This window comes from Scatophagus argus, chromosome 22 (assembly GCF_020382885.2).
Source record: "Scatophagus argus isolate fScaArg1 chromosome 22, fScaArg1.pri, whole genome shotgun sequence".
NCBI classification, from domain to species: Eukaryota; Metazoa; Chordata; class Actinopteri; family Scatophagidae; genus Scatophagus; species Scatophagus argus.
In genome coordinates, this window is record NC_058514.1 from 6,982,141 (window position 1) to 7,009,241 (window position 27,101).

A 27,101-nucleotide genomic window follows, 5' to 3' on the forward strand; every position below is an offset into this window, starting at 1 on the left:
ACAATATGGCTTGACACTTTCTGTGGCACTGACAAATGCTGTTGCTAGAAATCACGGTCTGCTTTCCTTAAAAAGCACCAACATGCTGTACCCCACAACAGAAAAGAGGAATGAAGAGAAAATGGAGAAAGATAAGCAAAAGACAGTATCCTGCAGGGGTGGAGTGATGAATGATTCATAAATGACTGACTGAGTAAGAGAGGAGAGGAGTTATTAATTATTTTGCTGCCTCTGGTAGAGGATGAACATCTGCACATGGGGATCTGAACTTCTGTCCAGAGAGAAAAAGAGAAGGGGGGGGAAATCGGTTTAAAACTCAGAATGAGATTGAATAATTTTGATATACAAAAACCCCTGATTGCTTAATAGTGTCTCATAATGACAATCAAAACATACTAAACATTTCGACAGAAACAGGAACGAAACCCACACAGATGAATCAAATAACAACATTTCGAGTACTGAAACAACACCACCATCTCCCGCTGCAACTTGTCCCCCCAGGCTTGTGCAGTGAATAAAAATGTGTTCTTAGTCAACTTGCCTTGTTAAATAGAGTCAAGTTAAAATAAAACTGCTAAAGGGAAAAGACCCACACTCACCATCACCAAGGTTAGAAAAGTGTGTTCTATAAGGCCTCCACAGGCACCAGAGCAACAAGAGAAGCAGAGAAGGAACTTATTCCCACGAGGAAATCACGCAGTTATTGTCTAAAGCCGGCAGCACAGACTCGTGGCCCGTTCTTTAACACCTTATCGTGATCTAGCCTCCGACATGAACATACACATTTGCGCACAAGCACATGAAGCGTTGGTATGCGGCAAAAAGTCTGCAAAGGAACAGAACTGCCACACATACTGGCAAAGATTATTAAAAATGTCTAAAATTCACACATACACACCACAGTCCAAAAAAAATTGACTGTCATGCTGGCATTGCCCCTCAGGCATCTGTGTGTGTGCGAGGGTAGGGTAAATATTGTCAGAGAGGATTGGAAGACCAGTGCTGTGACCAGATTGATGATAAGACTCTTTCCGCAGCCACCTTCACGTCCAATCACCATCAGTGGTTTGTCTGCATATACATACACACACACACACACACTTAACAATCTGAAGTACACACACTTTTCAGAGTTATCAGAGACAGAGATGCACAAAGCTGCATGTACACACACACCTAAACTGAATTATCATTCAGCAACATGAGGAAGATAAAGGGGTCAAATGTCTTCAGAGCATAACAATCCAGCAGGGATGTGACCAAACCACTGCAGAGATCACCCAGCCATGGACACAATCTACCAGAAACTTTCAAACTCCAAGAAAGAGAGAACAATGTTCACAGTACCAGAGTGAGGAAGAGGCAGAAGGGAGGAAAGAAGAGGAAAAAAAAGCCAGGAAAAAAAAAGGAGACAGACATACCAAGACAGAAACACTACGAGAGAATGAAGCAAGAAAGTACGAAAGAGGAATGAAAGACAGAAAAAGCAAAAAGAGGAGAAGAAAATGAGTTGTTCATACCTGACTGCTTCTGTAATATAAAATCCAATTTGGAGAGGCATAGACGTGAGGCGGGGGGGAGGATGAGATAAGGTGGGGTCCTTTTTCCCTGCCGTACCCTTGTCCCATCTTACACAGTGCATGCTTATGTACACACACTAATGCGCGTGCATACACACACTAACACCCACACCAACACGCGCGCAGTCCGTCATCAGTTCAGCAAACACTAAATAATGAACAATACGGAGGCTGTCCCAGCATGATAAGTGACTGCCCTATCCTTCCCATTAGTGCTCCCCGCCAGAATTAATGATAATTATGTCACGTCCCTTCCCGTACTTTTATTGAATTCTTATCTCTGAATAAACGAAGAAAGCTGTCGTCAGAGTGAGAGGGAAGGGAAGTTTAAAAAGAGATAGTGGCAAAGTCAAGCCCAAATAAGAATATCTGAAAATTTTCATTTAATTATTTTATGTCTAAAAGAAAAGTTAGGATATGGAACAGCAAAATGGCGCAAGTTCAATGAGGTTTGAAGCTAGAGAGTTGTGACAATTGCAGATAAGGGTCAAAGCCCACGCTCTCTCTCTCCCTCTCCTTCTGGAAAAGGTGCATCATTTACCAGAGCTCTGGCAGAGGACCAAGACATTATAGGGAAGATGGTTTCCAAGGAGTACTGCAACACAATAAACTACAGAGGTGAATGAAAGAGCTGTGTAAACAGTTGTTGAGAAACACTCACAAATATCTTTAAATCAAATGTGGTGATTACTGCAGCATTTGATGTATTTAAACTGCAGCCTGTACTGTATAAAGCTTGCCAATACTCAACGGCACTCCGACATTGGAGCCGTTTGAATCATCAAAAGCATCATCTTGTCAAGACTGATGATATATTACACATCCAACTCGAGAATTCAGCTAGATGACATTTTTAAATATTCAGCGAGATTATTAGACAGACAAACAACAACATGACTTTTACATGGGACTGAGAAAATGAAGTCTGACATCTGTCTACGCCTGCAAGCAGTTGGGGGGAAGCTTTCATAACGCACATCTAGTTTTTGATGGAATACAGTGAGAGCCATCAATGGCAGTAATAACTCCTTGATTGCCATCATGCTATGCTAATAAAAAAGATAACGAATATTACATGGTAGAGTCTTTAATAGGAGATTACACATGTTCTCAATGTGATAATGAGGGTAAAAACATTACTGTAATTATCACTGATTAACAACACCTTCTTAAAGACTATGTGTTGGATGGATGGAAACACAGGCACCTCATTTTGATCAGTGATTAATGACACAAAAGCAGGTAATGTATGAAACGCTTTTTAAGAGTGTTGATTGGGGTAGGCATTTAGAGAGCCAGAGCCAGAGCTGAAGATAATAAGTGTGTGTGTGCAAAGTGCTCTTTGACAACTCCAGTGGAGAAGGTAATGAGTGTGTGATAATACACTCAAACAAGAACTTAATGAGCCACAGGTAAGAAGTATTGCTGCAAATGCGCTGCAGCTAAGGATGACAAAACTCCATCTACCCCTCAGCGTGGCTCTTCATAAACCATGCAGACAATGTTTTTAATCTGGAGTGTATTCTGATCAATAACTGCTAGCAGCAACACCTCCAGGAAATAATTTCCACGATGTAATATTGCACTATACTATAATATACCAGTCAGCAGAGGACGAATGGCTCCAGGGTTTAGGCTTCACTAAACCCTCATACTCCTGTTTATTTTAAAACATTCAGAACTGCTTCTGTTTAGAAATGCTAGCTCACCTGCTGCCTGAACCCAGGTTGAACTAGTTCAAAGCTTTTTTGTGAAACCAATTGTAAGTTAATGAAACTTGAGAAATTCAATTAACTTCAAATTCAAAAACCAAAATCAAGAGCGCCAGTAACTTTCACATATTAAGTTGAACCAACAGCTGTTCAGTCACACTGAAGAACATTACAAATTTGATTTCCTTTCACATTTTCTCGGTTTGACGGGTCAGTGTATCATTCCACGCAAAGAACTTTCAGCGGCCGCAGCTCCTACTGTTGGAGCTGCTTTATTTCAGCAAAGACAATATGTGAAACTGCTGACTTTTCTACATGTCAGGAGGGGGGCAAAAAATGAATTCACTTCTAATCTTCATCATGGTTCGAAATGTTATCATTATTGTTAAAAAAAACCCTATCACACAGCCACTTTTCATTATACATGTTTCCTTCAAACCATAAAAAAGAAGAATCTCAGGAGAGTTGCTGAACATGTTTCTTTACAAAGTTATCTTCCACACATCTTCCTCAAACACATATTGTGTATGTTCCTCAATAGTAACATCTGCGCCCACCATGAAAGGCCAAAGTGGAAAAAGAAGAACAGCTGAGGTGAAGAGATGATGTTCTTCATTACGGTTAAGAGAGATCAAGTTGTTCCTTTCAGGACAAACAGTCTTTAAAAGGTTATCATGTCACGATTAACAAAATGATGGACAGCTTTTCATCCCGATGTTGACTGTGGCTGTTCAACAACTATAAACATGTTGTTCAGACTACTTCTACACTCCAAAAGAGGCTTCCACTACTTACTGGAGGCATGAGGCAGGTTGGCGAAGAATGTCTTGAGGCGAGCGGCCAACCACTCCATGCTCTCGTGAAGGTTGGCCAGAGCCTTGAGGTCACTGACGTCGCGCAGGATCTCATTCTGGGGGATCAACTTGTCTCCTAGGTTCCCGGTCAGCACCTCCGACTCCTTAGCGAAAGCCGCCCTGAATGATGCAGACATCGAGGGAAGTAAGAGTTTGTGTGATTAGAAGGCTTGACACAACATATTGTCTGCAAAGAAAAACATAATTTCATCATCACTCATCTAGCAAACACCATTTATCAAAAATGACTGCTATCAAAAATTTCTAGGAAAAATACACAGCTGATGACTATGAGGCGTGACTATGAAAAACCCTTGATTAGACCACAGTATTAAATTAGCCAGCGAGTGGCTTACATAAATGCCATAATCGAGACAAATTTTCAGAAAACATAAGAGATTGCCGAAGCTAACGGATGTACAGATATATGTTATACAGTTTGTGTTCATTTGAAGACACTTCAGTTTTTATAATAATCCCATGCTTGCACGCACAAAGATGTGGGACTGAATTAGGGCTGAGACCCTTACAGTGACAAATGTCCAAATTGAGAAATGAAAGAGAGAGAGAGCTATGGGAGGATGACAGGAACACAACAAAGTTGGACACACTGTTAAGAGAATGTCACTTTAAAAAGAGGGAGTAGCTAAACAGTCGGTGGAGGAGAAAAACAACAGGTGATGGAGAACATTTATACAAACAGAAGGCAGAGCTTTACAGGGTGGACAAACAAAGACACAGAGATCAAACCTCTTCTACACTATACATGCTGGAATTTGTGGTTTTGGAGGGATAATTGACTACGGTTACTGGCAAGAAAGACGGAGCGAGAGCAGGGAAGTTGGATAATCTCAACACTGCAGTGCTGCAAACAAATGGCATGTGGACCGGCCTCCAGAGTCACCAGGATGCCCACAAGTTCAAAATCCTTTGAACAACAAACGGGTAGAAGAAAAAGCCAGGCACACAAACTCAAATTCTCTCACCCACACATAGGCATGTGCAGCTTATTAATGAGGTTTTATTAAAGGACGGGGTTGCCAGTCGTGCAGAAGCTAATCCCCCTTTCGTAGTGATGAAAACATCTACGGCACTCAAATCAAACAGCCTTATGGTCTCCCTCTAGCTTTCTCTGAGCTCTCACAGTGTGTGTGTGTGTGTGTGCGTGTGTGCATCTCCATGTGTCTGGGAGTGTGAGAGGGAGGGAGCATGCACACAACAGATTGACTTTCTTTGGCCACATAACCAATTTATTTATTTACTTTACTATTCCGCTCCGATGAGCTCCAGTGTTCCCTGAAGAGTGCGCACATTCAAAGGCAATTTCGATAAGACTGACCCCCCCGCCCTCGTCTGCTCTCTTTATATTTTCCTATTTTGTTCTTCCCTCGTTTCCTCACTTTGTTCAGATAAAGGGTGTTTATAAGAGCAATCATTACTGATTTTATGGGTGCATCTTAGTCAACAGGAGAGGGTTCAATAATACGAGAATAAAGGAGCAAAGGCGGGAGGGAAGAATTAAGTGGCTGATTGCTCAAGTGTAAGTCAGTGCCTGCTCCTGCTTGTTCCTGTGTGCACAGCGTGCATGACGAGTGTATGTGTTACCCTGTATGTTCAAGTGCAGGTTCCTTTTGACAGAAGTGTGAAAGTAAACAAATACTGGTTGTACATGTATATGAACAAGTACATGTGTTTTTGTGACTGTACCGAGTAAAGTCCTCTTCGTCTTCTCTCTTTTGGCGCGTCTGTCTGGGTTGGGCCATATTTGCCCAGTTAGGGAGCGACTGGAGCAGACGACTGATGTCCTCGTCTTTAGACCAGGAAGCGCTGATGGTTAGCTTCTCCTCACACTGGACTACAGCCCTGAGGACACAAATAACCAAGTGCAAACAAATTCAGACAAGTTATAAACCATAATACATGTTAAAGAAATTCAGTGACAAATCCAACTCAGAAGTTTGCTGTGGTGATACACAGTATATTTGCCTGCGGGTGCTCTTAATCACATGATGATAAGTTTCAGCATTACTATCTACATGATATTTCCATGAATGTACAACCAATTCTGAAAGGAATTCATTCTTTAGTTTTAGAGGTGTCAGGTCATGCACTGGGAGGATGGAAAAATCATATTTCTGACCTGCTAGGGGCATTAGCTGAAATGTCAGGGAATGATCAAAGTTAATTGGATTAAGAATGTTTGTACCAAAACTCATCCAAACGTTGTTAAGATATTTCACCTGAAAACAAAACAAGACAACCGCTGCCCTCGAGCCACGCCAAGTGCGGTTGAAAATTAATTAAGTGAATATTACTAATAGTCATACAGACAGACTAGTATCAGTAATAGTCAGGGGGCTGGCATATAAAATAGTTCTACGGCAGCACTGATTTGGCGTGAAGAGAAATTGGGGCACGTTGTCAACATAGATTTGCTTTGTATGCATGTGTCTGGGTTGGTTGCTCAGTTCTACAATTAATATCATACTAATGCCTTGTAAAGGAGACACAAGCCCTGTAGGGTTTCACACCCACGCACCCACATTCGTTCATGTGTAAATGCACACAGGAACACAAATGTATGCAGTGTGCACCCACAGATACAATCCCAAACACACACATGCACATTGGCAGCCTCAGTTGGGCTTGTCTTTATCACTCGGAGGCCCCAGTGAGACTGACGCTGACCTGTGACAGAGTCCAGATGGACTCCCAGCAGTCTGTCAGTCCTTTCCTGCATCTCCTGATCTGTTTATCACTCCCTCTCATATGCCTCCATTTTCTCAAAGCACCCCCCACCCCTTACCTGGCCAGGTGTTACATGGTCCTAGGAAGCCAAGATGGTTGGCCTTTCACAGCGTCAATGTGTGTGTAATTTTATGCATGGAAAAAGCAACATCCAATTTGAACCTCATTCCAGAATATTATTTTTGGGGATTTTTTTCACCTTTATAGGACAGCGACTGTGAAGAAGGAACAGGGAAACAGAAAGAAACAGAAACAGAAAAGGGAGAGAGAAAAGGTGGGGATGTGGCATGCAACAAAGGTGCTGGGCTGGAATCAAACCTGCCACATTGAGATTACGTGGCTTATTCAATGCTGTTCCCTATAAAGACACACAGTAACATTTAACCGTGAGATGGCAAACCAAGAGTGGGCCACGAATGCAAGAAAATTATGTGGCCCTCATCCTTCTAGTGCAGCCTCTTCCATATTTACCTGTAGGCTGTGTTGCAGATTTCCTTGTAGTCTTTGAGCTTGTCGCAGACCATCTCAAGGAACTGGTTGGAGTAGGCACTCAGGTCTCGCATTAGGCTCATTAGATCCTGGATGGACTTCTCCACTACCACTGTGCTCTGGAGGCAGAAACAGGAGGACAGCAATGAGTGTTCTGTTGCGTTTTATTTGTACATAATAATGCAGAATTTTCAGTGAGAGAAACAGAGTAGGAGACCCAGAAAAACATAAGAGGACTGAGGAAAGAGGATTTTCTGCAAGTGCCCAGTCAGATTCAGTGTCCAGCTTCACTTGTTTACCTGGCACCTGTGGCCGAACTCATGCCTGGGTGCTGGAGAGCTTGTCAAAAGTCATTACACTGTATTGGTGGAATGGATGATTTTTTTTTTTGTTTGTAAGTGAATCAGCGTGTGTGTTTTGAACTTCTGTGTTGTGTGTGTTCCCAGGCTGAAAGTGAGAGTGTGTGCATTTGTAACAGCGCGCCCATCACCAGGAGCCATGGCAGGGCTGTGACAGCAGCCATTACAGATTAGCCACTCCTGCGTGACTAATAGCTGGCCCAGGAACAGCAGAGAAGCTTCATATCTCTAGACACACTCACTCTCTCTCTCTCACACACACACACACACAGAGCTAGCAAACTTTTCAAAACGCACACCTTTGAGCAATTCAAGAGCTGTTAAATGAGATTACAACTCAGTATGTTCCCGTTTGCCTGCTCCTAGCACTTTACCAATCTATCCTACATCTCTAATAATAGTGATAACTTGCTATTAGCCTGCTGAGAGCTTGGCTGCTTTTACTCTGAAACTCGCTACGACTGCGAAAGCAGGACTGCATGTGAAGCAGTTATCCTGCACAAAGATACACAAAAGAGGGGCTCACGCATGATTTATATTAATCATTCATAGATTCTCAATATTCATCTCAATACTCGTCCTAGGTAAACTGAACATGAAGTTTCATTGTTTAGATGTGAAATGGAAAAATTAATAGCCTTCCCAAAGATGAGAAAAATGGAAATGATCTGTGGTAGGTGCAAACACCTGCAGGGGTACAGAGTAGTGGTACTTGTTTTTTAATGTGCCCTGCCAAAGCCAGGCTGACAGCATAAACAACCATAGGATTCACTCCATAGCTCACACGTTGTTTACTGGAACAAATGGTTATGAGCAAAAGCATAATCTGTACTCGATTATGATGTCACTAACACACCTGAGTCTTAGAGGAGTAAAATTAACACAGCACAGCTCCCACATGTGCATGATCTCCTCTCCCTGTTATTTTAGTGTTAATAAAACATTTTGTAAAAAGCTCAATAATATTTAAAGCTAGTAGCAAGCTGCCAAAGTGGCTGAAAAGACTGTAGGGGGCGGCAGTGACTGTAATTGATGATCAAAAAATAAGGAGAGACCCCTGATGTGACAGAATGGCATTAATATTAATAGCTCTTTCCGTGTTTCAGATTCCCATTCGCTCATTCTGTCAGAAGCAGGAAAGCATGCGCACGCGCGCACACACACACACACACAAACAGCAGCCTCTCCACTGCGGGAAGTAATGATCCATAGCAGTGCCCATGCCCACGGAGTGCTAACCAAGGCCTTGTCTGTGCCAAGGGAGAACCCTTTACTGTCCATGCCTAACTCCCTGTCAGCCTGCCAGGGTAGGAAGAAATACACACACCCTGCAGGAGGGCTGGAGCTTTATTAACAGCTACTGCCGTATCTTAATGCAGGCCAGTGGTGCTGTAAACCACTTAAATAATACTGTTAAAAAAAAAAAAGCAATGACAACACTGCCAATTTCTGACTATGGTGATACTGCAGTGATGATAATATGGTACTTTTGTGACCACTGAAGGGAACTGTTTTCCATTTGCCTCCTGCAAGAGGGTCAGGTTGTAGGGTCAGCCTCTGGGTGTGTGGCTCAGGGAAACTTCCGCACGACTGACTTCCTCACTCAGTATCAATGGAGAGTAATGCAGTTTTTCCTGAAGTGTTTAGTAATTCTTAGCAAGAATGATGATTATTATTTTTTTGAGATAAATTCAACTGTATTGATTTGCTATATACACAACACCAGTCCTTGATTGGTGATTGATTAGATTGGTCTTCTGCAACAGCAAACACTATAGAGATACATCAAGGGGAAAAAAAAAACAAAACATCAAGTACATCCAAACATCCTAACTGATCATTTCAGTTCTCCTTTATGTCATGCAAAAATTAACTTCAATATAACCTGGATATGCTAAATATTGCAGTTCTGCAGACAAAACCCTTAACAAAATTTAAAATGCGCAGGACTTGGAAATTTCAACATAATAATTACATGCTATTGTCAAAAAAAGTTTGCGTCTAGTCAGGATAATAACAGTGGCCCTCCAGTCCTGCTGCCTCGACTTTGACGACATGGAGCTCAACAGCCAGTAAATGGAGAAGAGTAAACAATGGATGCCCGATCCATTACTCCCGCTTTAACAAATGCTCTTGCGCTCAGCTCCCTTGTCTAATTCTGCTCATTTAACACAGCCATTTGTCTCAGGCAGCAGAAATCATTAAAAAGTAATCAAGGGACAGATTGAGAAAGGGAGGGCTGAGAGGGAGTGAGTGAGAGCGGTAGATGGAGCGTGTTCTGCTTCGTCTCCTCCGTCTTACTTGACCGTTACATAGGAGACAGCATCCACTGTGGAGGCTTCTCTGCCCGCGTCTATTGTACTCTCTCCCTCACTCTTTCTAATCTTTCACACTTAAAGGTCAACATACTGTGCAATAATGTGAAAAATACCCATATTTCTCTCGTAATTCTACTTCGCAGTATTGCATTAGCCCTGAAACTGAGCTTGCTTGCACTTTGCCTCTGCTCTTTTACACCATTACAATGGAAAAGCACAATCATCAAGGAAAATTAGACTTGCGTGTTGCAAATGGATCTCAGAAATTTGCTGGGGTAAACTGCTGTCGTTAAGAGTGAAATGAAGGCCATCACAATAGTGGTTTAATGACAGCAACAAGGCAGTGCTAGCACTCAGAGTGGCGCCTCAGCGGAAAGAGCTGTTAATGCACGGTCATCGTTACAGAAACCATCCTGAGCTGCTACTAAAAGTAGTGATTTCCTTTGGTTGAGTGAATAAAAAGTAAAACATTAGGACATGACATTAATACAGTATGAGTGCAGGGCTGTAATTGCTAAACTCCTTTGTTTCGCTGTACTCTGTTTGCTAAATGCAGACTGTCTCTCTGAGGTATAAAGGAAGGTATCGAGAGGGAGTGCATTTTATTTACTCAAGCTCACTTAGGATGTCTAAGTAAACGCTGGGTGTAAACGGCAGTTTGTTTCAGAAGGTCTTTGTAATGTGTTCCCAAAGCTGTTGAGGGTGGGTGGGGGGGCGGTGGACGGATGGACTCGAGGGCCTCCGGTTTGAATTGGAAACGGATCACGGATTTCCCCATTAAAAATAGAGGGGTGCTCCTCAAGGTTGTGAGGGGGTCAGAGTATTTAACCCCTGTACCCTTTGCCATTTCGCTCACGGCCTGACCCCGAACCGCTGATTCGTGTAATGTCTACGCCATGTCATTCACATGTGTGACTGAACCAAAACAATACACACTGAGCACTGCATGCATACGCCCACGCAAATGAGAACACATGCAAAGATAACCCCCGTCTGCCCTCCTTTCACACACACACACACACACACACACACACACACACACAGGCTGTCCCTCTCCTGGGTAAAGGGGGAGCTGGGCATGAGTGGGACATTGTCTTGACAGATCATTCATCAACGTCAGAGTAGAGACACACTTCGAAGACTCTCCCTGACACACACCGGATGGCCCTAATGCTTGTGCGTGCTCAACCGCAACACACACTCCTTCACATGTGTGTGCATGGGAGCAGGTCCATATTCAAGTTTGTTTAAGCTCTGACAACCAGGCAGCATGCCTTTGTCTACTAAAGTGTGTATAATGTCAAATAAAGAAATAAATAAAAAATAAAAACATGGCTTAAGGCTACATGATCCATGGTGGGTGGCTATCATTAAATGATCCATTTTGTAGGACTGAGTGAGAATCAGCATGTACACGTGGATTTTAGTTTTGATGTTCACAGTATGGCATTAAAAACATGTCACTGTGAAATAAACAGATGTAGACGCAGCCTCTGGGTAGAGCAAACTGACTAACTGATGAACACATCTTCATCTCTTTTACCTCCACCATCATCACTTCCAATTCAAAGCTTAGCACAATGTTTGCAAGTGTTGTAATTGAGAGATGAGGAGCAATATCACACTTGGCTGATTGCAGATGGGCTTCCACATTACACACCCCCAATTCGTACCCGCACAACAACGCAAATGTGGGGTGAAATATAGAGATGCGCATGCTAATTCAGGGACTCACCCCAGAGTTCAGATTTGATTCCACACAGAGACCCAAATGTCAATTTTTTCAAATCACTCCACGATCCTCTTAGCGTTTTTACAACCACCGCTGTATCGGTGCCTGCATGAGGATGTGAGAGGGATGTTCTTTCTATTTTATATAATTATTCATCACTTACTATTATCAGTTATTCTGAATTATTACTCACAAGAATGGGGGTAGGCCATCACTGGTTTGTACGAGCGAATAAAAGGCCGTATCAGAAAGTGAAAGAGAAATAATAATGCAATTTAATGCGTTCAGTGAGGGCTGTATGTTCCTCTCCGTGCCTCATTAGGCCCGTATAGCTATTGTATCTGTGCACATACACACACACAAACACACAGATGCATGCGGGCAGATATATGGGCACAGACACACACACACACAAACACGTGTGTGCCGACAGCACCACAAAGATTGTCATTTGCAAATTCAGAGTAGTGACTTGCTTCTAAAAATTCAAGCTGTAACTTTTATCAGGCGCCCACAGCCAAAACCTTCCTTCCTTCAAACCAAAGGGCATGTTTGTGGTAGAGCTGACATTTCAACTTCTCCCCCCTCTAACTCACTCACTCCAAAGGCAAAGATTATGTCTCGTTACACACAGAGGCTCTGTCAGAGGCAGCGCTGCATGATGTGAACCTGTACTACCCTGGGCTGTAGCTGGCAAGGCTGTTTGCTTCACTCATTTAAATGCTGTCTCTGTCACTACACACACACACACACAGAAACGCACGTGTTATTTGAAATATATATCTATTATTTTGATATAAATATATAAACAGCATAAAAAAAGCACAGCTGTGTCACAATTGTGAGGCGGGAACATTTCCATAGTGGAGGCAGGTTGGAGGCCCAGGGCAGCTGGGCGCAAGCTGCAGGAGTATATGTGTTTGGTGTGAGATAACCAGGCAAAGGTGGGTGGTGGGGACTGCTACACCTTGAACGGTGAGAAAGGAGGCAAAACAGAAATGAAGCTTTGAGGTTAGCTATGCTATAAAAAAAAAAATAAAAAAAATTTAAGACCATTTAGTAGGAAACAAGTGACGACTTCTACATTATTGCATTATAACAAACAGCTTATCAAAACTAGTGATGGTCTGCCTGATTATCATCACCAAATAATTATGGAAAATACAATTTTCTAGGAACTGGCAGTAAGACAGGGAAGCTACCACAAGATGAAGTTTAATGTGAACCCAAATACTGAAGAGTTTGAGCTAACTGCACTATAGTTCAATTAATCAATATTTCTTTTATGATGGGACAATGCTAGGACTAAAACAGCCTCTGAATTTCACTGCCCTTATAATTAAATTCATAGTCAATGTGCAATGTGCAGTGTTTTGTTCTAAAGAGTATTTATGCTCAGCCAACCTCTCTGTATAGATTACGGTTATAATAATAATGATAATAATGAATTATTCAGCCAACAATGAAGAGTCAGGAAGTTATCCTTTCATCCCAGAACCTCTTCTTAAACTTTTCCTGAGCACGAGAGTGAGTCTGACCGCTCTGAGATACTGTTACATTAGTTCAAGTAAGGCCATGCTGGGAACATAAAATCAAATAATCCTCTGGAGACCACCATATTGTCTAAGTGATTACAACTCTTGGTAGAGGAGGAAAAGGAGATTGGAGGGACCCATTTCAAGTGCAGCCAAAATTGCTGCAAGTAAGAGTGTTTTTTCTTTTTTTTATGGAGGTGCCTCATTCCTTGATAACGCTTAACAGCTGTAAAATTGTCAACTGGATGCTTAGGCACAATCCATTTCATGACAGATAATGCAGTAGAGGACTCTAGAAACTATTTGGACTAAATTGAACAGCATTTAGATTATCTATTTTAGTGTGAACTGGCCTGTTTTGGCAGAATTAAAATGGGTGTTGCGCAGTTTCGCTGAGATTCTCTTTTTACTAATAAACTTGGGAATTGCTTTTGGTTTTGTTTCTGGTAATGTATGTGGTGTGCGTCTCCCTGTGTGTGGGTAGTGTATGTGTGTGTATACAAACCACCTTAACACCTTCCTTCCTCCCACTTGGGTCCCAATCACAGGGCAGGGCTGAGGCTGCTAACGGGTATATTGTGTTGTGATTGCTGTGTCTGTTGATGGGAGCAGGGTTTTGAGAGTCTCCTTAATAAAGAGAGCCCCCCCCCACCAATGTGTGCGGGTGTGCGACGGGGGTGTTCATACAGTGGGCAGGGGGCAATCAACAGGAAACGATCAGCACCTCCAACCCCCCCCCAACACACAAATAAACATTGCCTACACGCATCATCACAAATGAAAAGGTCAGTGTCATTACAGTTATTGGAGGTGGATGTGTGAGTGGGTTCGTGTGCATGCACAAGTAACAGTGTATATGTGTGTATGCCTGCTTCCACCCTCCTCTCTCTCTCTCTATCGCAAAGCTACAAGTGAATATGAAATTTAAAAGGTCAACATCATTAGCAGGCCATTGGCAGCGGAACACATCTGCAATACAGTGAGCAGCTGACAGTGAGTGAATGAAATCAGTCTTTATCTGGTTCCAGAACAAGTTATGCGCAATAGAAACACCCTGTAAACAGGCAAATACATGCACGTACTGAATGAAATGCAGGGACACTGACTGCACAAACACACATACATATTCACATACAAAAGGACTAGTTAGCAGCTATTGTTTGGAAATGCAGGGGACAAAGCTGAAGAATACTTAACCGGAACAAGAGGGCCAATGTGTAATGTAATTATGGCTCTGGTGTGGCCTAGGCTGATGAAGTAAACAAGCAGAAAACAAGCAATTCATCCCTACTCATGGACTGTCTCACAAACACGGGCACACCGTACAAGGAGGTATGCAGGTGGCTGGACACCACCGTCTTCTGGCCAGAGAAATGTGGTCCCCCGTTTCTTGTTATGGTGGGTTTGTCTCATAGCACTTGTGTGAAGCTGTGTGAAGATTAATGGAGCCAATCTCCAAAGCTATCCAACAGAGTGACCATACCCTCCCTACCCTACTTTCTTCTTCTATTCCATACCCCATCTCACTCCCCCCCGCTTTGCCGTTTTCCCTCGATCTAACTCTAATTAAATGAATCAATCAGTGGCAACACCAAAGCTGGACAGATAGCATCAGACTGCTAGGGCTAACAGCATGTATGTTTGTGTGTTGAAGTCTAGTTCATGAAAAAAGGAGAGAAAAACAGGAATTAAAGGGGAACAACTACGGCCACAGTAGATGAAAGGCAGAGAGCAACAAAGACATCAAGAAAACAAGACTGAAACCGTGATATCAAATAAGCCAAAGACATAAAGAAACACAATGAAGACTAAGATTTGTGGCTTGGCTGTCGTCCTCCTTTCTTTAACAGCACTGCTCTTATCAGCCGAGGCTACGCTATCACACAGACACACGAATGGACGGTAACCTTTCCCACTGAACTATATACTGTCCCAGTCAGCCTTTATCTCATGTTCCTAGTGGACATTATATAGCCAGTGTCATACTTATTATGGAATATATGCACATGATAGAAATGCAATACATATAAATGCAGTATTTGACACTGCTGGTGCCATGTGATAGGCAAATCATTGCCCATATCAATATTACTTATTAACCTATGTCCAGACTGCATGTGTATTGTTTATTAAGGGCTGTTTAAGCAAACCTAAGGTGAGATATTCACCTTGACTTGTGCAGCGTTTCCATAAAGTCACTTTGTCCATTTCCACTGTTGAGATATCACCAACAGAGGGTCAAACAACTAATAGAACATAAGCGCATTTCATAATATGGGTCCACTCCAAAAGTTAATGCTATGGAAATACAACCATAAATATTCTTATCATGCTGCAAGGAGGGAGCAAAAATAGACCAGAGGTAAACCTAACCCATATGAGGAAGCTGAGGGTCAGAAATTGTTGTACATTTCATGCATATGCAAAACCTGACAGTGTATCCATGAGTCTTAAAAATATTGGAGTGCACTGGCATATGCATGTGCACTGTTACATTTCTGCTTGGCTCTAAAACTCCTCAGCTCTAATCCAGAACATACAAAACCACACATGCTGCACATTAATATCTTCCTCAGATACAAACTATTGCACACATTAATGTGTGCTTCAGTGGTTGCAGAGAGCAGATGCGTCCATAAAATGTGCTCCCTTATGGTCTCCCATATATGACTCCCGCCAAGGTATATGAGAGAGAGTGTTTAATGTGGTGTAGCAATATTGAGCGCGCTTCCTCTCGTCAGCCAGGCTGGCGATGTATGTCTCTCTCTGAACGCACCTGGCACATACAGCAAATGTGTGCACACACTTAACCTCCTGCACAGATATGCAGACACAAAGATGCACAAAGACACAAGTGACCACATCTGCTCCATTGTTGAAAAATCTAGCAAAAATTCTATAGTATTCTCACAATGATCTTTAATTGTCCATTCCAGTTACAGGCTTGGTAAATTCACCAACTGGCCAGGAGGAACCTGACATAAAGTGTTTGTGAAAACCCAGCTCAAAAAGCTACTTTAGTTCATACTTTCTGGATAAAAGGGTGTCAGAGCCCTTTATCAAAAGCTCTCATGACAACTAAATGAATAAAAAAATACACACTGAAGAAGAGCAGTCTCTCAAAACAGTCACACTGTGGATGAAGGCCATCAAAGAAAGCAGTGGGAAGGCTCTCAAATTGGAGACCAAATACACATCCACACACAGGTAGCAAAACAGACCCACAGGGATACAAATACACACATGAAAAAGTACCGAAAACACACACAAATGCCATCCTGACCCCAGAATGTGAATGGCAGGAGAAGAAGAGCGGAAGGCTCTTTTATTTAGCCCAATTAAAAAGGCAAAAAGCCCAAACAAAAGGAGTGTTTTATTGCACTCCCCACTATCAGCAGAAAGGCTCATTAGCCACAGCAGCATAATTAGCAAGATGCTGCACTCCTCGTTAAGGAGGGGCCCGAGCCGTAAACAAACCCTGCTGAACCCCAAACGCCCACGGTCTCTCTCTCTGTAATGATCTGCCACCGCTGTTCACTCCCTGTGAGGGAACCAGGCACACAGACAAGAAGGCTCTGACAGAAACAAACATACACCAACAAACACGTGTCCAAGGAATGCCACACAAACACCCACAGCACCAACAAATGCCTCTCTGGGACACTGTCCTCTTTGACAACCGCTTGGACAAAAACACACACATCACACAGACCTGTCACCAAAAAATATGCGTACATGAGACATGTACGTTTTCACAATACTGTCGCCATACTCAACCAAACAACCAAAAGATCCGACAGCTGACACATATAAAAATCTTGCCAACTGTCTGGATCTCGACTTTGGCACTGCTGTAATCTTCAACCTGCCATGAGTCTGTTTTGAATAAGAAAGGCTGCCAAAATCAGCAAGATGAGCCTGTGGTTAAATGTGGTGCAGTTAATGAGGCAGTCGGCATCAGTAAATTTTTGGGTTAAATTTCTCGCTCATATCCAAGTTTTTTTTTTTTTGTTTTTTTTTTGCTTTCTTTGACTGTTTCCTTGGAAAAAATGTTTCAAATTGAAATTAAATCCTTATCCATTTCCATTCAATTGAGGTACAGGCACACATTTCAGAGGTGGTTATCTAAAAACAGGACACAAAAATAAATAAATCTAAAAAAAATAAAAATAAAAAATAAATCTGTCATTCGAAGTCAGAGAAGAATTGTGATGTTCATGATATTTCAGATAACTGCAATAGAATAGCTATAGATAGACCTGTCAGGGACAGGCACAGCAAAGCTAAGCTATATTCCTTGCAGCTTGTACATTCATATAGTGTAACAGTCAAAGTGCATTTGAGCCAAAAACCCTCCACTTCTCTGGTCAGCTTAGCCATCGTAATCACAGACTCACTTTCAAGAAAATCCTTGGAAAAAGAGAATGGTAGATACAAATATTTGTGTGTATGTGCACTGTAGGACCACTAGTTAGCAATGGTGACAATCTCAAAGATCAAACAACAGTTCTACTGCAATTATGATCCTGTGAGACGGGTAGCAGGATGGGCATAATGATGTGAAAGGTGTGTGTGTGTGTGTGTGTGTTTGACTTCCCCTTAACCAACTGAGATCACAGAGAATTGGAAGGTGAGTGTGCTCAAGAGAGCCCTCCTCCACTGAACAGGGGTACAAAAGGGAGATGGTGCTAAACAAACAGATAGTGTGGCACCTCAAACTGCTCACAGGTGCACACACAGCCTGCATGCAAGCGTGTGAACCAAAAGTCGAAGGCTGTTCACATCCAGCGTTCACAGTTTGAACTTTTGTATTCAAACAAAAGAGACTTGTCCAAGCAGGCAGGTTTGTTTCCACATAAGAAAAGTCATTACCACCTGTACAATCAATGTCCAGTGCAAAGCTGTCAAGCCTTTTTGCCCCCCACCCACCTGTGTATGTAAATATTGGGTGTTTTACGGATGCGTGTTATGGAAGTTCCTGACCTGCAGCAGGGGTCTCTGAACTCCCAGGACTTTCATGGTATCAGCGCTGGCAAGGATCTTCAAGGGGTCCGATGCTTTGCTCACTGCCTCAATTTCCTTGTTGATCTCTGTTCGCACCTTATGGTTCAGTGACAAAAGTTTGCATCACATAGACTTATAGTATTTAATGGGATAAATCTGCAGTAATGAAAAACTCATTTTGTATGTTTAAAAATCAGTCAGTATTTGTTATTTTTGTTTGAAATTTAATATTTCCTGAAGGTGAAGATGATGTTCCCATCAGCATAAACAAAATTCAAAGCTGTTTCTAATATTTAATGCAAAAAGTTACTCAGCTCCAGATGGTCGTCTTGATAAAACAGACTATTTAGACAACTTAACAATTGAAAATTCTTCATAAAGCCTGAGGAAAAACAGTTTTACAAGCAGAATTACAATCTGTAAATTTACATTTGTTTGAAAACTGAAAGCAGCTACTTCATAAGCAACACATGACAAGATGCAGAAGTGATTTATGTTACGCACAAATCTTCTCTCCTTTTATGTATATACATACCAGTGTCAGTGGTTAATGGTGCCTCCTCAGTTCCTCGGGAGTAAATCTAATTTTTGACATAATGTCACACTGCACCACTAACTTGCGAACTAAAAATAAAACATGTCTGTCACACACATGCCCAAGGGGGTGGAGACGAACTGAAAATCTGAAATTTACAAGCAGCCTCTCCATTTGTTTAAAACCTGCAGAAAATATGTAGAGATGTCATATGAATCCTGCAGGTGGAGATTACATATGCTACTCTCCACTACGCACTTTATATGTTTTACTCACTCACCTTACATTCTACTGACACCTTACACTCTACTTTGTTTTGCACTACATTACACTGTTTACTGCTGTATATATACTTTTTTATATTGCCTTGTATATATATTTCATATATGCCACTTTTTATTTTGCTATTTTAACATTTTGTTTAGCCTGTTGTGTGTATTGCTGCTGCTGCACTGCAATTTCCCATCCTGGGATCAATAAAGTATATCTATCTATCTATCTATAGTGGACAGTATAAAAGGCATCAATCTGTCATTTCACTAACCTGATTGAGGAAGAGGTCATTGATGTAGTAAGTGAGGAAGGCTCGGAGCTGGCACTGCTTAGCCTGGCCTGGTCCCATGTTCATCTCTATCTCCTGAATGAACCTGGGCACAGCAGTCAAGACAAACAAAACAAACAGACAATCGAACAGTAAGGATATGCCAACATCATCACACCACCCGTGAACACAGGCTATTTCACTACCAAGATGTTTGAAACATCACAGGGGCACTGCGACACAGGTTTGAAACCAGCACCACAGCAACTGGGCATTGGTGGGTCTGACGTGGACCTGGAGGGTAAGATCTGACATCGGAGCTAATTTTGGAAAGATTTGGGACTCTGGAAGAGCTCAGATGGAGCTGCTTGGTGTGATTAGGGCAAATCTTTAGATATATTCTGTAACTCTAAGACACACTATATAGACAAATGTATTGGGACACACTGCTTTATTATTGAATTCAGGTGTGGTATAGAGCTGCTTTTCAGGGGTGGGGGCTTCCTTTGTGGCAGCAGTTTGTTGAAGGCCCTTTTCTATTCCAACATGACTGTAACCTAGTGCACAAAGCAAGGTTCATAAAGACATGATTGGATGAGTTTGGCGTGGAAGAACTTGACTGGCCCTCACAGAGTCCTGACCTCAACCCCATCCAACACCTGGACTGGAACAGAGATTGTGAGCCAGACCTTTAGTCCAACATCAGTTCTTGATCTCACAAATGTTCTACTGCATGAATGGGCAAAAATTCTCAAAGAAACACTCCAAAGTCTTATAGAGAGCTTTCCCAGAAGAGTGGAAGCCGTGATTGCTGTAAAGTTGTCTATGAATTTAGAATGCAACGGTCAGGTGTCCCAATACTTTTGACCATATACTGTGTGCGTGTTGGCAATAGCACCAAAGATTTCCAGCAAAAAGTCTATGTCAAGGACAGTGAAAGCCAACAATTAAATGCAGCAAAAAACCCCAAATTCTTAAGATATTTACAGCGTTAATGATATAAAATGGTCAGGGCTTCAGTACACATGCTCTCTGAATTTCCCCAGAAAGCTGATGTCTGGTTGGTCAGATAGGGTCAGACAGTAATGTATGGGCTGGTAGAGGCACATGCACACCTCGTTTGTCAGAGAATCACTGGTCACTGGCCTCGTCTCACACACACCACAGGGCAAACCATGCAAGAGCGAGTGCCTTTTCAAGCGCTCAGCACATATAAATGCACAAATAAATCAAAGTCCTCACAAAAGCATTCTTTGACCTACAAGACCTGTAATATATATGATCTAAACTTATAGAAAAGCGAGAGATAGAGTGCAAAGAAAAACGTTTTACGTGAGAAAACCACACAAAACTGAGGACTGAAACGGAAAATAAATCTGGAGTGAAGCTACAAAGATGACTCTAGATGGTGATTTGGATGGACAAAGCCATTTGTAAAAAAATAAATAAATAAAAAACTCCACTGCTTGTAAACAGTGTCTGTGCTGAAGTGCAGGGGAGTCAGAAGCAGGAGGCTGCAGCAATGGAGACAACCAGGGACACACAGTCTATGCAGGAACTATAGATCAGTATAGATCAGTGGAGGTGAATGGTAAGGGGTAAGCTTAAGTTCAGCACCTGTTAACATACAAACATGCACATGCACAGGCACACATAAAAACACACTGGGAGCTCAAACTATAAGATCACACCACTCAGCATCTGTACCCAATTAGTCAGCAAGAGCTGAGGCAAGTATGTGTGTGTGTGTGTGTGTGTGTGTGTGTGTGCAAGCATCCTTGTGTGGCAGAGTGAGCAAGTGAGAGAGGCAGAGTGAGCGAGGAGGAACTTAAACCTATTCTAAATCCTTCATTGATCCCAGCTGAAACTCTACCACAACAGAAAGTTAACTAGAAGAAACTCTTCTGTGGCCTCATTAAAACCGTCAAGCTTGCAAAACAATGGGAGCCAGATACACAGCTCCTCTGTATAAATATGTAGAGAGCACAACTTAAATGCTCCTCCTATAGAAAAAAAAAAAAATTCTGCTGACAACTTCATTTCCAAAAATTGATCTTCGGACAAAAGTTGCCAGTTTAAACGTGCATAGTGTTGTTCTGAGATCCATCTCGTGCTGTCATTATTGTCATTGTTTCAATACAAGTGTCAAGATGATGGATCTTTGAGTTAGAGCGTGAGAACAGATGGATTTTTGTAGGCAGGGGTGATAACGTTTGAGTAATGTGGCAGGGACGAGGCAGTAAAACGGCTTTGTCTATCCAGACGGCCATCTGGAGCTGAGCCTCAGGCCCCTTCACTAGGATACAGAGCCCGTGGGTATTGCAAGGAAGTTTAGCCAAGCTAACTGGGCTAAAAGCACTGTTGGGGCCCGCAACCTGAACCCCAGGAGCATATGTCAGCAAATTCACATTTTAAGAGTTTAGTGAGCAAGACAGCTTACACAGAGTGTTTTGTGAGACAATCCCAAGAAATCATTTGGAATATACAGTGCAATATACAGAGTTGTGAGGCTGGTTAAAATGCAGATGAATTAATTACATGGCAAAGCACAGCAGAGCTTAAAGATTTCCAAATGGCTCCTGAAAGATTCTCTCTCAGCTCATTTTCATTACAACCGGATCCTCCAAACGTCTACCTCGCTGATGCCGTGACATACTGCAAAGACAACAGCAGCTTGTGATGAAGATGATGTTGGTGATAACAAATGACACTGCACGAGTTAACATACACATTCGCAAAAGCCATCAGCTTGTCCCAACTGCAAATGAAGCACTCAGAAAAGCGCTTGCTGCATCTTTGCAGGCAGTACAAGGCCATTTGCAGAAACTCATACTCAGAGCCAAACCTCCTACACAGAAACATGATGTGGCAGCCTGACCTCTCACCGAAGAATGACAGCTAGACTCATTTGATGTCTCAGGGCTATGACTGAGCTTGACTTTACATTGGTCGAAATTGACATAATTTCGCCAGTTATGATGGGCAACCGCATGATACATCACTGATTCTGATCACAGAAAGACCTGGCTTCTCAACCTATCTGGTTGGAGCTCCCTCTACATCAACAGTGGGGGAAAAAAACATGTTTGAGCAAGTCTGAAATCTCTCTACTTTAAAAAGCCTAAACATATTCCAAATATATTCAAATGCTTTAGAGGTCATTGTAACACTGTTAAATTAAAGTGTTAACATCTTTCAAGCACTGTTATTGTGCCTGGAACAAAGATGCCTGTAGTTAAATAGACAAAAGTCTTACTCATTTCACCGGCATGTCATACCACATTAAAACCAACTTAATGATAGAGCAACACATAAATTGCATGCATGATTCCTTAAATATCCTTTGCTTACTTGAAAAAAGAAAAAAAAAAACATTGCTCATTCAAAGGATGCTTTCAATCCTTTCAGAACCACAAGAATTCAGTAATTGTGTCGGCTTCAGCTTGTGATGCTTTTCTAATTGGACCCAGTGTGACATTAACAATGTCCGTTTCATTGCCAGGTGACAACAAAACACACCAGTCAACCATATGGCAGTTGTACGCAGCAGAGGTGTCAGCCAAGTCGCCAAGGAGATGCGGTGGAGGCGCTGCAGAGACGCGTCACAGTGTCGATTCCTTTGCCCGTCTAAGTGAAATCTCAATAACCTTAAATAATCTGCTTATCTGTCCTCACACACACACACATACACATACACACACACACACACACACACACACTTTATTAATAATCAGATGCTAGAGACAATGGAGCTTTTGTCCAATTTGTGGAATATTTTCCAAATCACAATCTTTGTTCTATATTTTGTTGAGTTGCGTACTTAAATTATTCCACATGTTCACAAGAAGGTTAAGACTCAGAGAAATCTGTAATCTAACCACAGTGAGGGTGAGTTTCATTTATTCACCTGTTGTTATCTGTCGAAAAATAGTTGAACACACAGTATGTGGTCTCTTGTCTAAGTATTTTTAGGTCTTACAGGCTGTGGAATGTTTTGACATTTAACATAGTAAAGCCTAAGTTATCCATCTTATGGAAAGAAAATTAGTTCAAGCAATTATTTTACACATTAAGGACTAAAAAGAACAATCAAATTTATGAAAACATCCTCACAAAATGACAGAAATCACAAAATTCCTAACCACCAGTTTAAAAAGAAATGTGAGTGTCATTTCTCCTTTTGTTAAGCTTAGGTTTTAGATATGGATCCTAGAAGATTGTTATTCTTTTGAGACCCAACGACTTCTGAGAGCACAGACTGGCTTCACCTTCAAATGTCCATCCACTCATGACCAGTCTCACCGGTGCCAACAGCTCTCTCAGATGCATATGCACACTCACACTCCCTGACTCCCAGACTCATATTTACATTCTGAGGGAGTTGGCCACAGTTCCCCTCAAGGTGTGCTGTCACCGCTGGAACCAACATGGCAGCACCAGTGGCACTCCGAACACAGTGTCTTAGCAGCAACTGCCGATGATTGCAGTTGACATCATGTAATTATCTATCATTAGAAAACAGATGTCAGATCCTTGGGTCTGGAGCAGGGTAATTGTAAATGCCATGCCCTATGTGTATGTACGTGAATAAATAACATTCCTGGATGGCATAAGGTATTTATATCAACAGGGATTTGGCTAATGAGTGAGCCCACTGCATCCTAATGGCTTTCTGATAATTTGGAGAAAGCCAAGGTTTGTTTTGCTTTTAAGATAGCTAAAACAAATGAGAACAGACAGGGACAAAGATGTTTTATACCAGCAGCTCCAAATTCTTTTTCCACTGGGAACTAAAACTAAGGTAACAAATGCTTCTTTAAATGGAAAGGGTTGGGATCTCCTCATCCATCTCTATCTGCAGCAGCGGCGTAATGATGCCGAAAGAGGAATGGGATAAAGACAAAGATTTAAGAAAGACAGCAGAATAAGAGTGTGCTGAGATCGATTAGAGAGTCAGCATTTTTAAATCTCCCAGAATTCCCCCCAGGCACGAACCTATCAGCTATGGTGAATTCTGATTTCGTCGCCCAGAGAGGAAGGCTCGCTCTGTAAAGACCTGTCACACGCCAAGGACAGGACACACTGAACCTCCGCCATTTGAAGGAGGGAGGGAGGGAGGGAGAGGGAGGGAGGAAGAGAGAGAGAGAGAGAGAGCATAGGTGTGTGTGTGTGTGTGTGTGTGTGTGTGCGCGGCACATACAAAATCAGTGTGTCTCTGTCACACACACTGAACTGACATAAAAATGTACAGCCGCACGTCACTACATCAATACACCACATGCACATCCTTGAAAGCACTTATCTATGTGCAATTACACTTCCTCGCAGCTCTACCCAGTCACTTCAGGAAGATTTGAAAGTCATAAGAGGATTTTAATGGATGGTGACACTTTATGGGTTTTATGGCACAACTAACATTAGCTTTCATTCCAATGGATAAGACAATAGCTGCTACAATGGCAGCTTTTAATTGTTATCAAGCTGCACATTCAATATTGATTCTCTGGGAATATTACACACTACTTACTTATTTCTACTGCGACATTAAATTAATGAAGTCACACCGGAGAATATGGAGAGCCGCTCGAGAGGTTTCAACACACATGGCTGTAGCAAAGCATTAAAGAGTAAAATAAAAGATGGAAAATCTCATTCTGTGTGACTACTGGCTTGATCCAGAACACCTTTTTATGTTGTTGTTTCAGTTAAATGTGCCAAAACCCGGAGCACTTACCATCACCACCACTGGATGGCACTGTGTCAGCTTGTTCTACCAACTCAGGTTGCAGCATCAGTAGACTCGAGCTTTTTTTTTCTTTTTTGTTTTTAATCATAAATGGTTTTGAGGAAGAATTAAGATTCCAGTTGGTGTGTACCATCTGAAACCTGTACAGGATTTGCCGTAAGTATGTATGTGTGTATGTGTGTGTGTGTGTGGGAAAGAGAGAGAGAGTATGAAAGAGAAAGACAGACAGAAGGAAAGAAATGGATGAATATATTGTTTTTTTTGTTTGTTTGTTTTGTTATTTTTATGTGACAACTGTGTGTGTGATTAAGTGTACGACCGTGTGTTTTCATCGGTGCCTGGTGAAATGCATATGGCCTTCCCACACACCGCCTACGCCTGTGCCAGACTCCCTGCTGTTTATACCCTGCCCTTGCCCCTGATGCTGCATCACATACGCTGAAGGCTTTTGGTGTGTCTGCACATGTGTGAGAGTATATGTGTGTGTGTGTGTGTGTGTGTGTGTGTGTGTGTGTGTGTGCAGGAGTGGGGGATGGGGGGTGGGGGGTGGGTTATGAGCATGTGTTTGTTTAAGAGAACAAAAGAGAGAAAGAAAGGAGTATGACAAGAAGGTGCAAAGCTGCATTATGTAAATTGTGGGTGTGTGTGTGTGTGAGTGTGTGCGTGTGGGGGTGTGTGTGTGTCCGCATGCTTACAGCAGCAGGTATAAATGGGCTTCATAATCAGGATCTTTCCTTAGGAGAGCGAGGCTAATAGGATAGAAAACAGAGGTTCATCCTGCTCCAACCCATCAGAGAGTCTGCACAGACCACAATGAATGACTACAGAATGGCCTGTCCCCATAAGATAATCCATCAGTTATTCATTCTGCATTATAACAACTTGACCCTGACACACAAGAAAAGGAAAAGGAAAAGTTAGCCACTCACATTTCACACTGCATTTATAAAAATCATTAGTGAAAGGCTTCACAAAAGGCGTGTATGTCAAAGCTCTGAGGTACGCAAGTGTGAACATAATTAAACCTTAACTTTATCTCTATGTTTGATCTTGAGATGGAATATCAGCATTATTATATTCCTAAAACTGGTAGTGGACTGTATGGATCCTCCTTAGAGACACCTGGGTCTCCTCAGTCTCCACTTAAAGTGTCATCAATAATATTTTTTCAGAGTTGATGAATAAATCAATTTCTTGAATGTGAATACAACCTTTGTCACAGAAGACATTTTCGCTTTTTTGGGGGGGACAAAAAAATTACTGAGAGTTGAATTCCATTTAGCTGCTTCTGTTTCAGGTTTCTGAATCCTGGACTCCTGTAATGTTACTTAAAACACCTTTCTTTCTCTACTGCATCAAAGTCAAAATGTCTGCTGTGAAAAATGCCCACTACAATTGGTGTTGTATATAAATGTAAGGCTTACATCTGTAAATCTGATAATCCCAGTCAAGTCACCGTTGGTGCAGCTGCTGACTCCACACAACAGTTAATGTCTCCACTGCTATTCTGCTTCAGAGTACAACTCGTTCGGTTACAAAAAATTAAAGCGAGATGTTCAGTATTACTAAAATAAGATTTAAACTACTTTTTAGGGTATATTTTATCATAAGAATAAGCAGTGTTAAGTTTTAAAAACTGGATCTTCTGTATCTCAGAATTCATAAAAACAGACAACTGATACGAAGGAGGCTCTATGAATCTACACTCTTCGGATATTAATAGTATTACGTACGAGGAGCTGAAATGCCACAGCCAGGACTGAAGTCGGAAAATGTGTATGATGTTCATTAGTGGTTATCTGTGTGTGACACAGAGGTAAGCAGGTGTATAACCGAATATGTGCTACAGATGTTCGGTATGTGTGTGCGCACATCCACACATAAAATGCTTGCACGCACATTTACGTCTGGGCCTATTTCTGTCAGTGTGTGTGTGTGTGTGTGT

The 27,101-nt window shown here is 42.0% G+C and overlaps 1 protein-coding gene across 1 annotated transcript in view; it reads right to left on the bottom strand.

Moving 5' to 3' along the window:
- exoc4 (exocyst complex component 4) overlaps positions 1–27,101 on the bottom strand; it is a 100,214-nt gene that overhangs the window by 19,999 nt on the left and 53,114 nt on the right. Inside the window, exons 12-16 of the mRNA XM_046378470.1 lie at positions 19,414–19,516; positions 18,314–18,430; positions 7,369–7,505; positions 5,857–6,012; positions 4,091–4,269 (exon numbers count right to left, since the gene is read on the bottom strand). Of these exons, the coding sequence (XP_046234426.1) occupies positions 4,091–4,269; positions 5,857–6,012; positions 7,369–7,505; positions 18,314–18,430; positions 19,414–19,516 (692 nt within the window). The remainder of the gene's footprint in view (positions 1–4,090; positions 4,270–5,856; positions 6,013–7,368; positions 7,506–18,313; positions 18,431–19,413; positions 19,517–27,101) is intronic.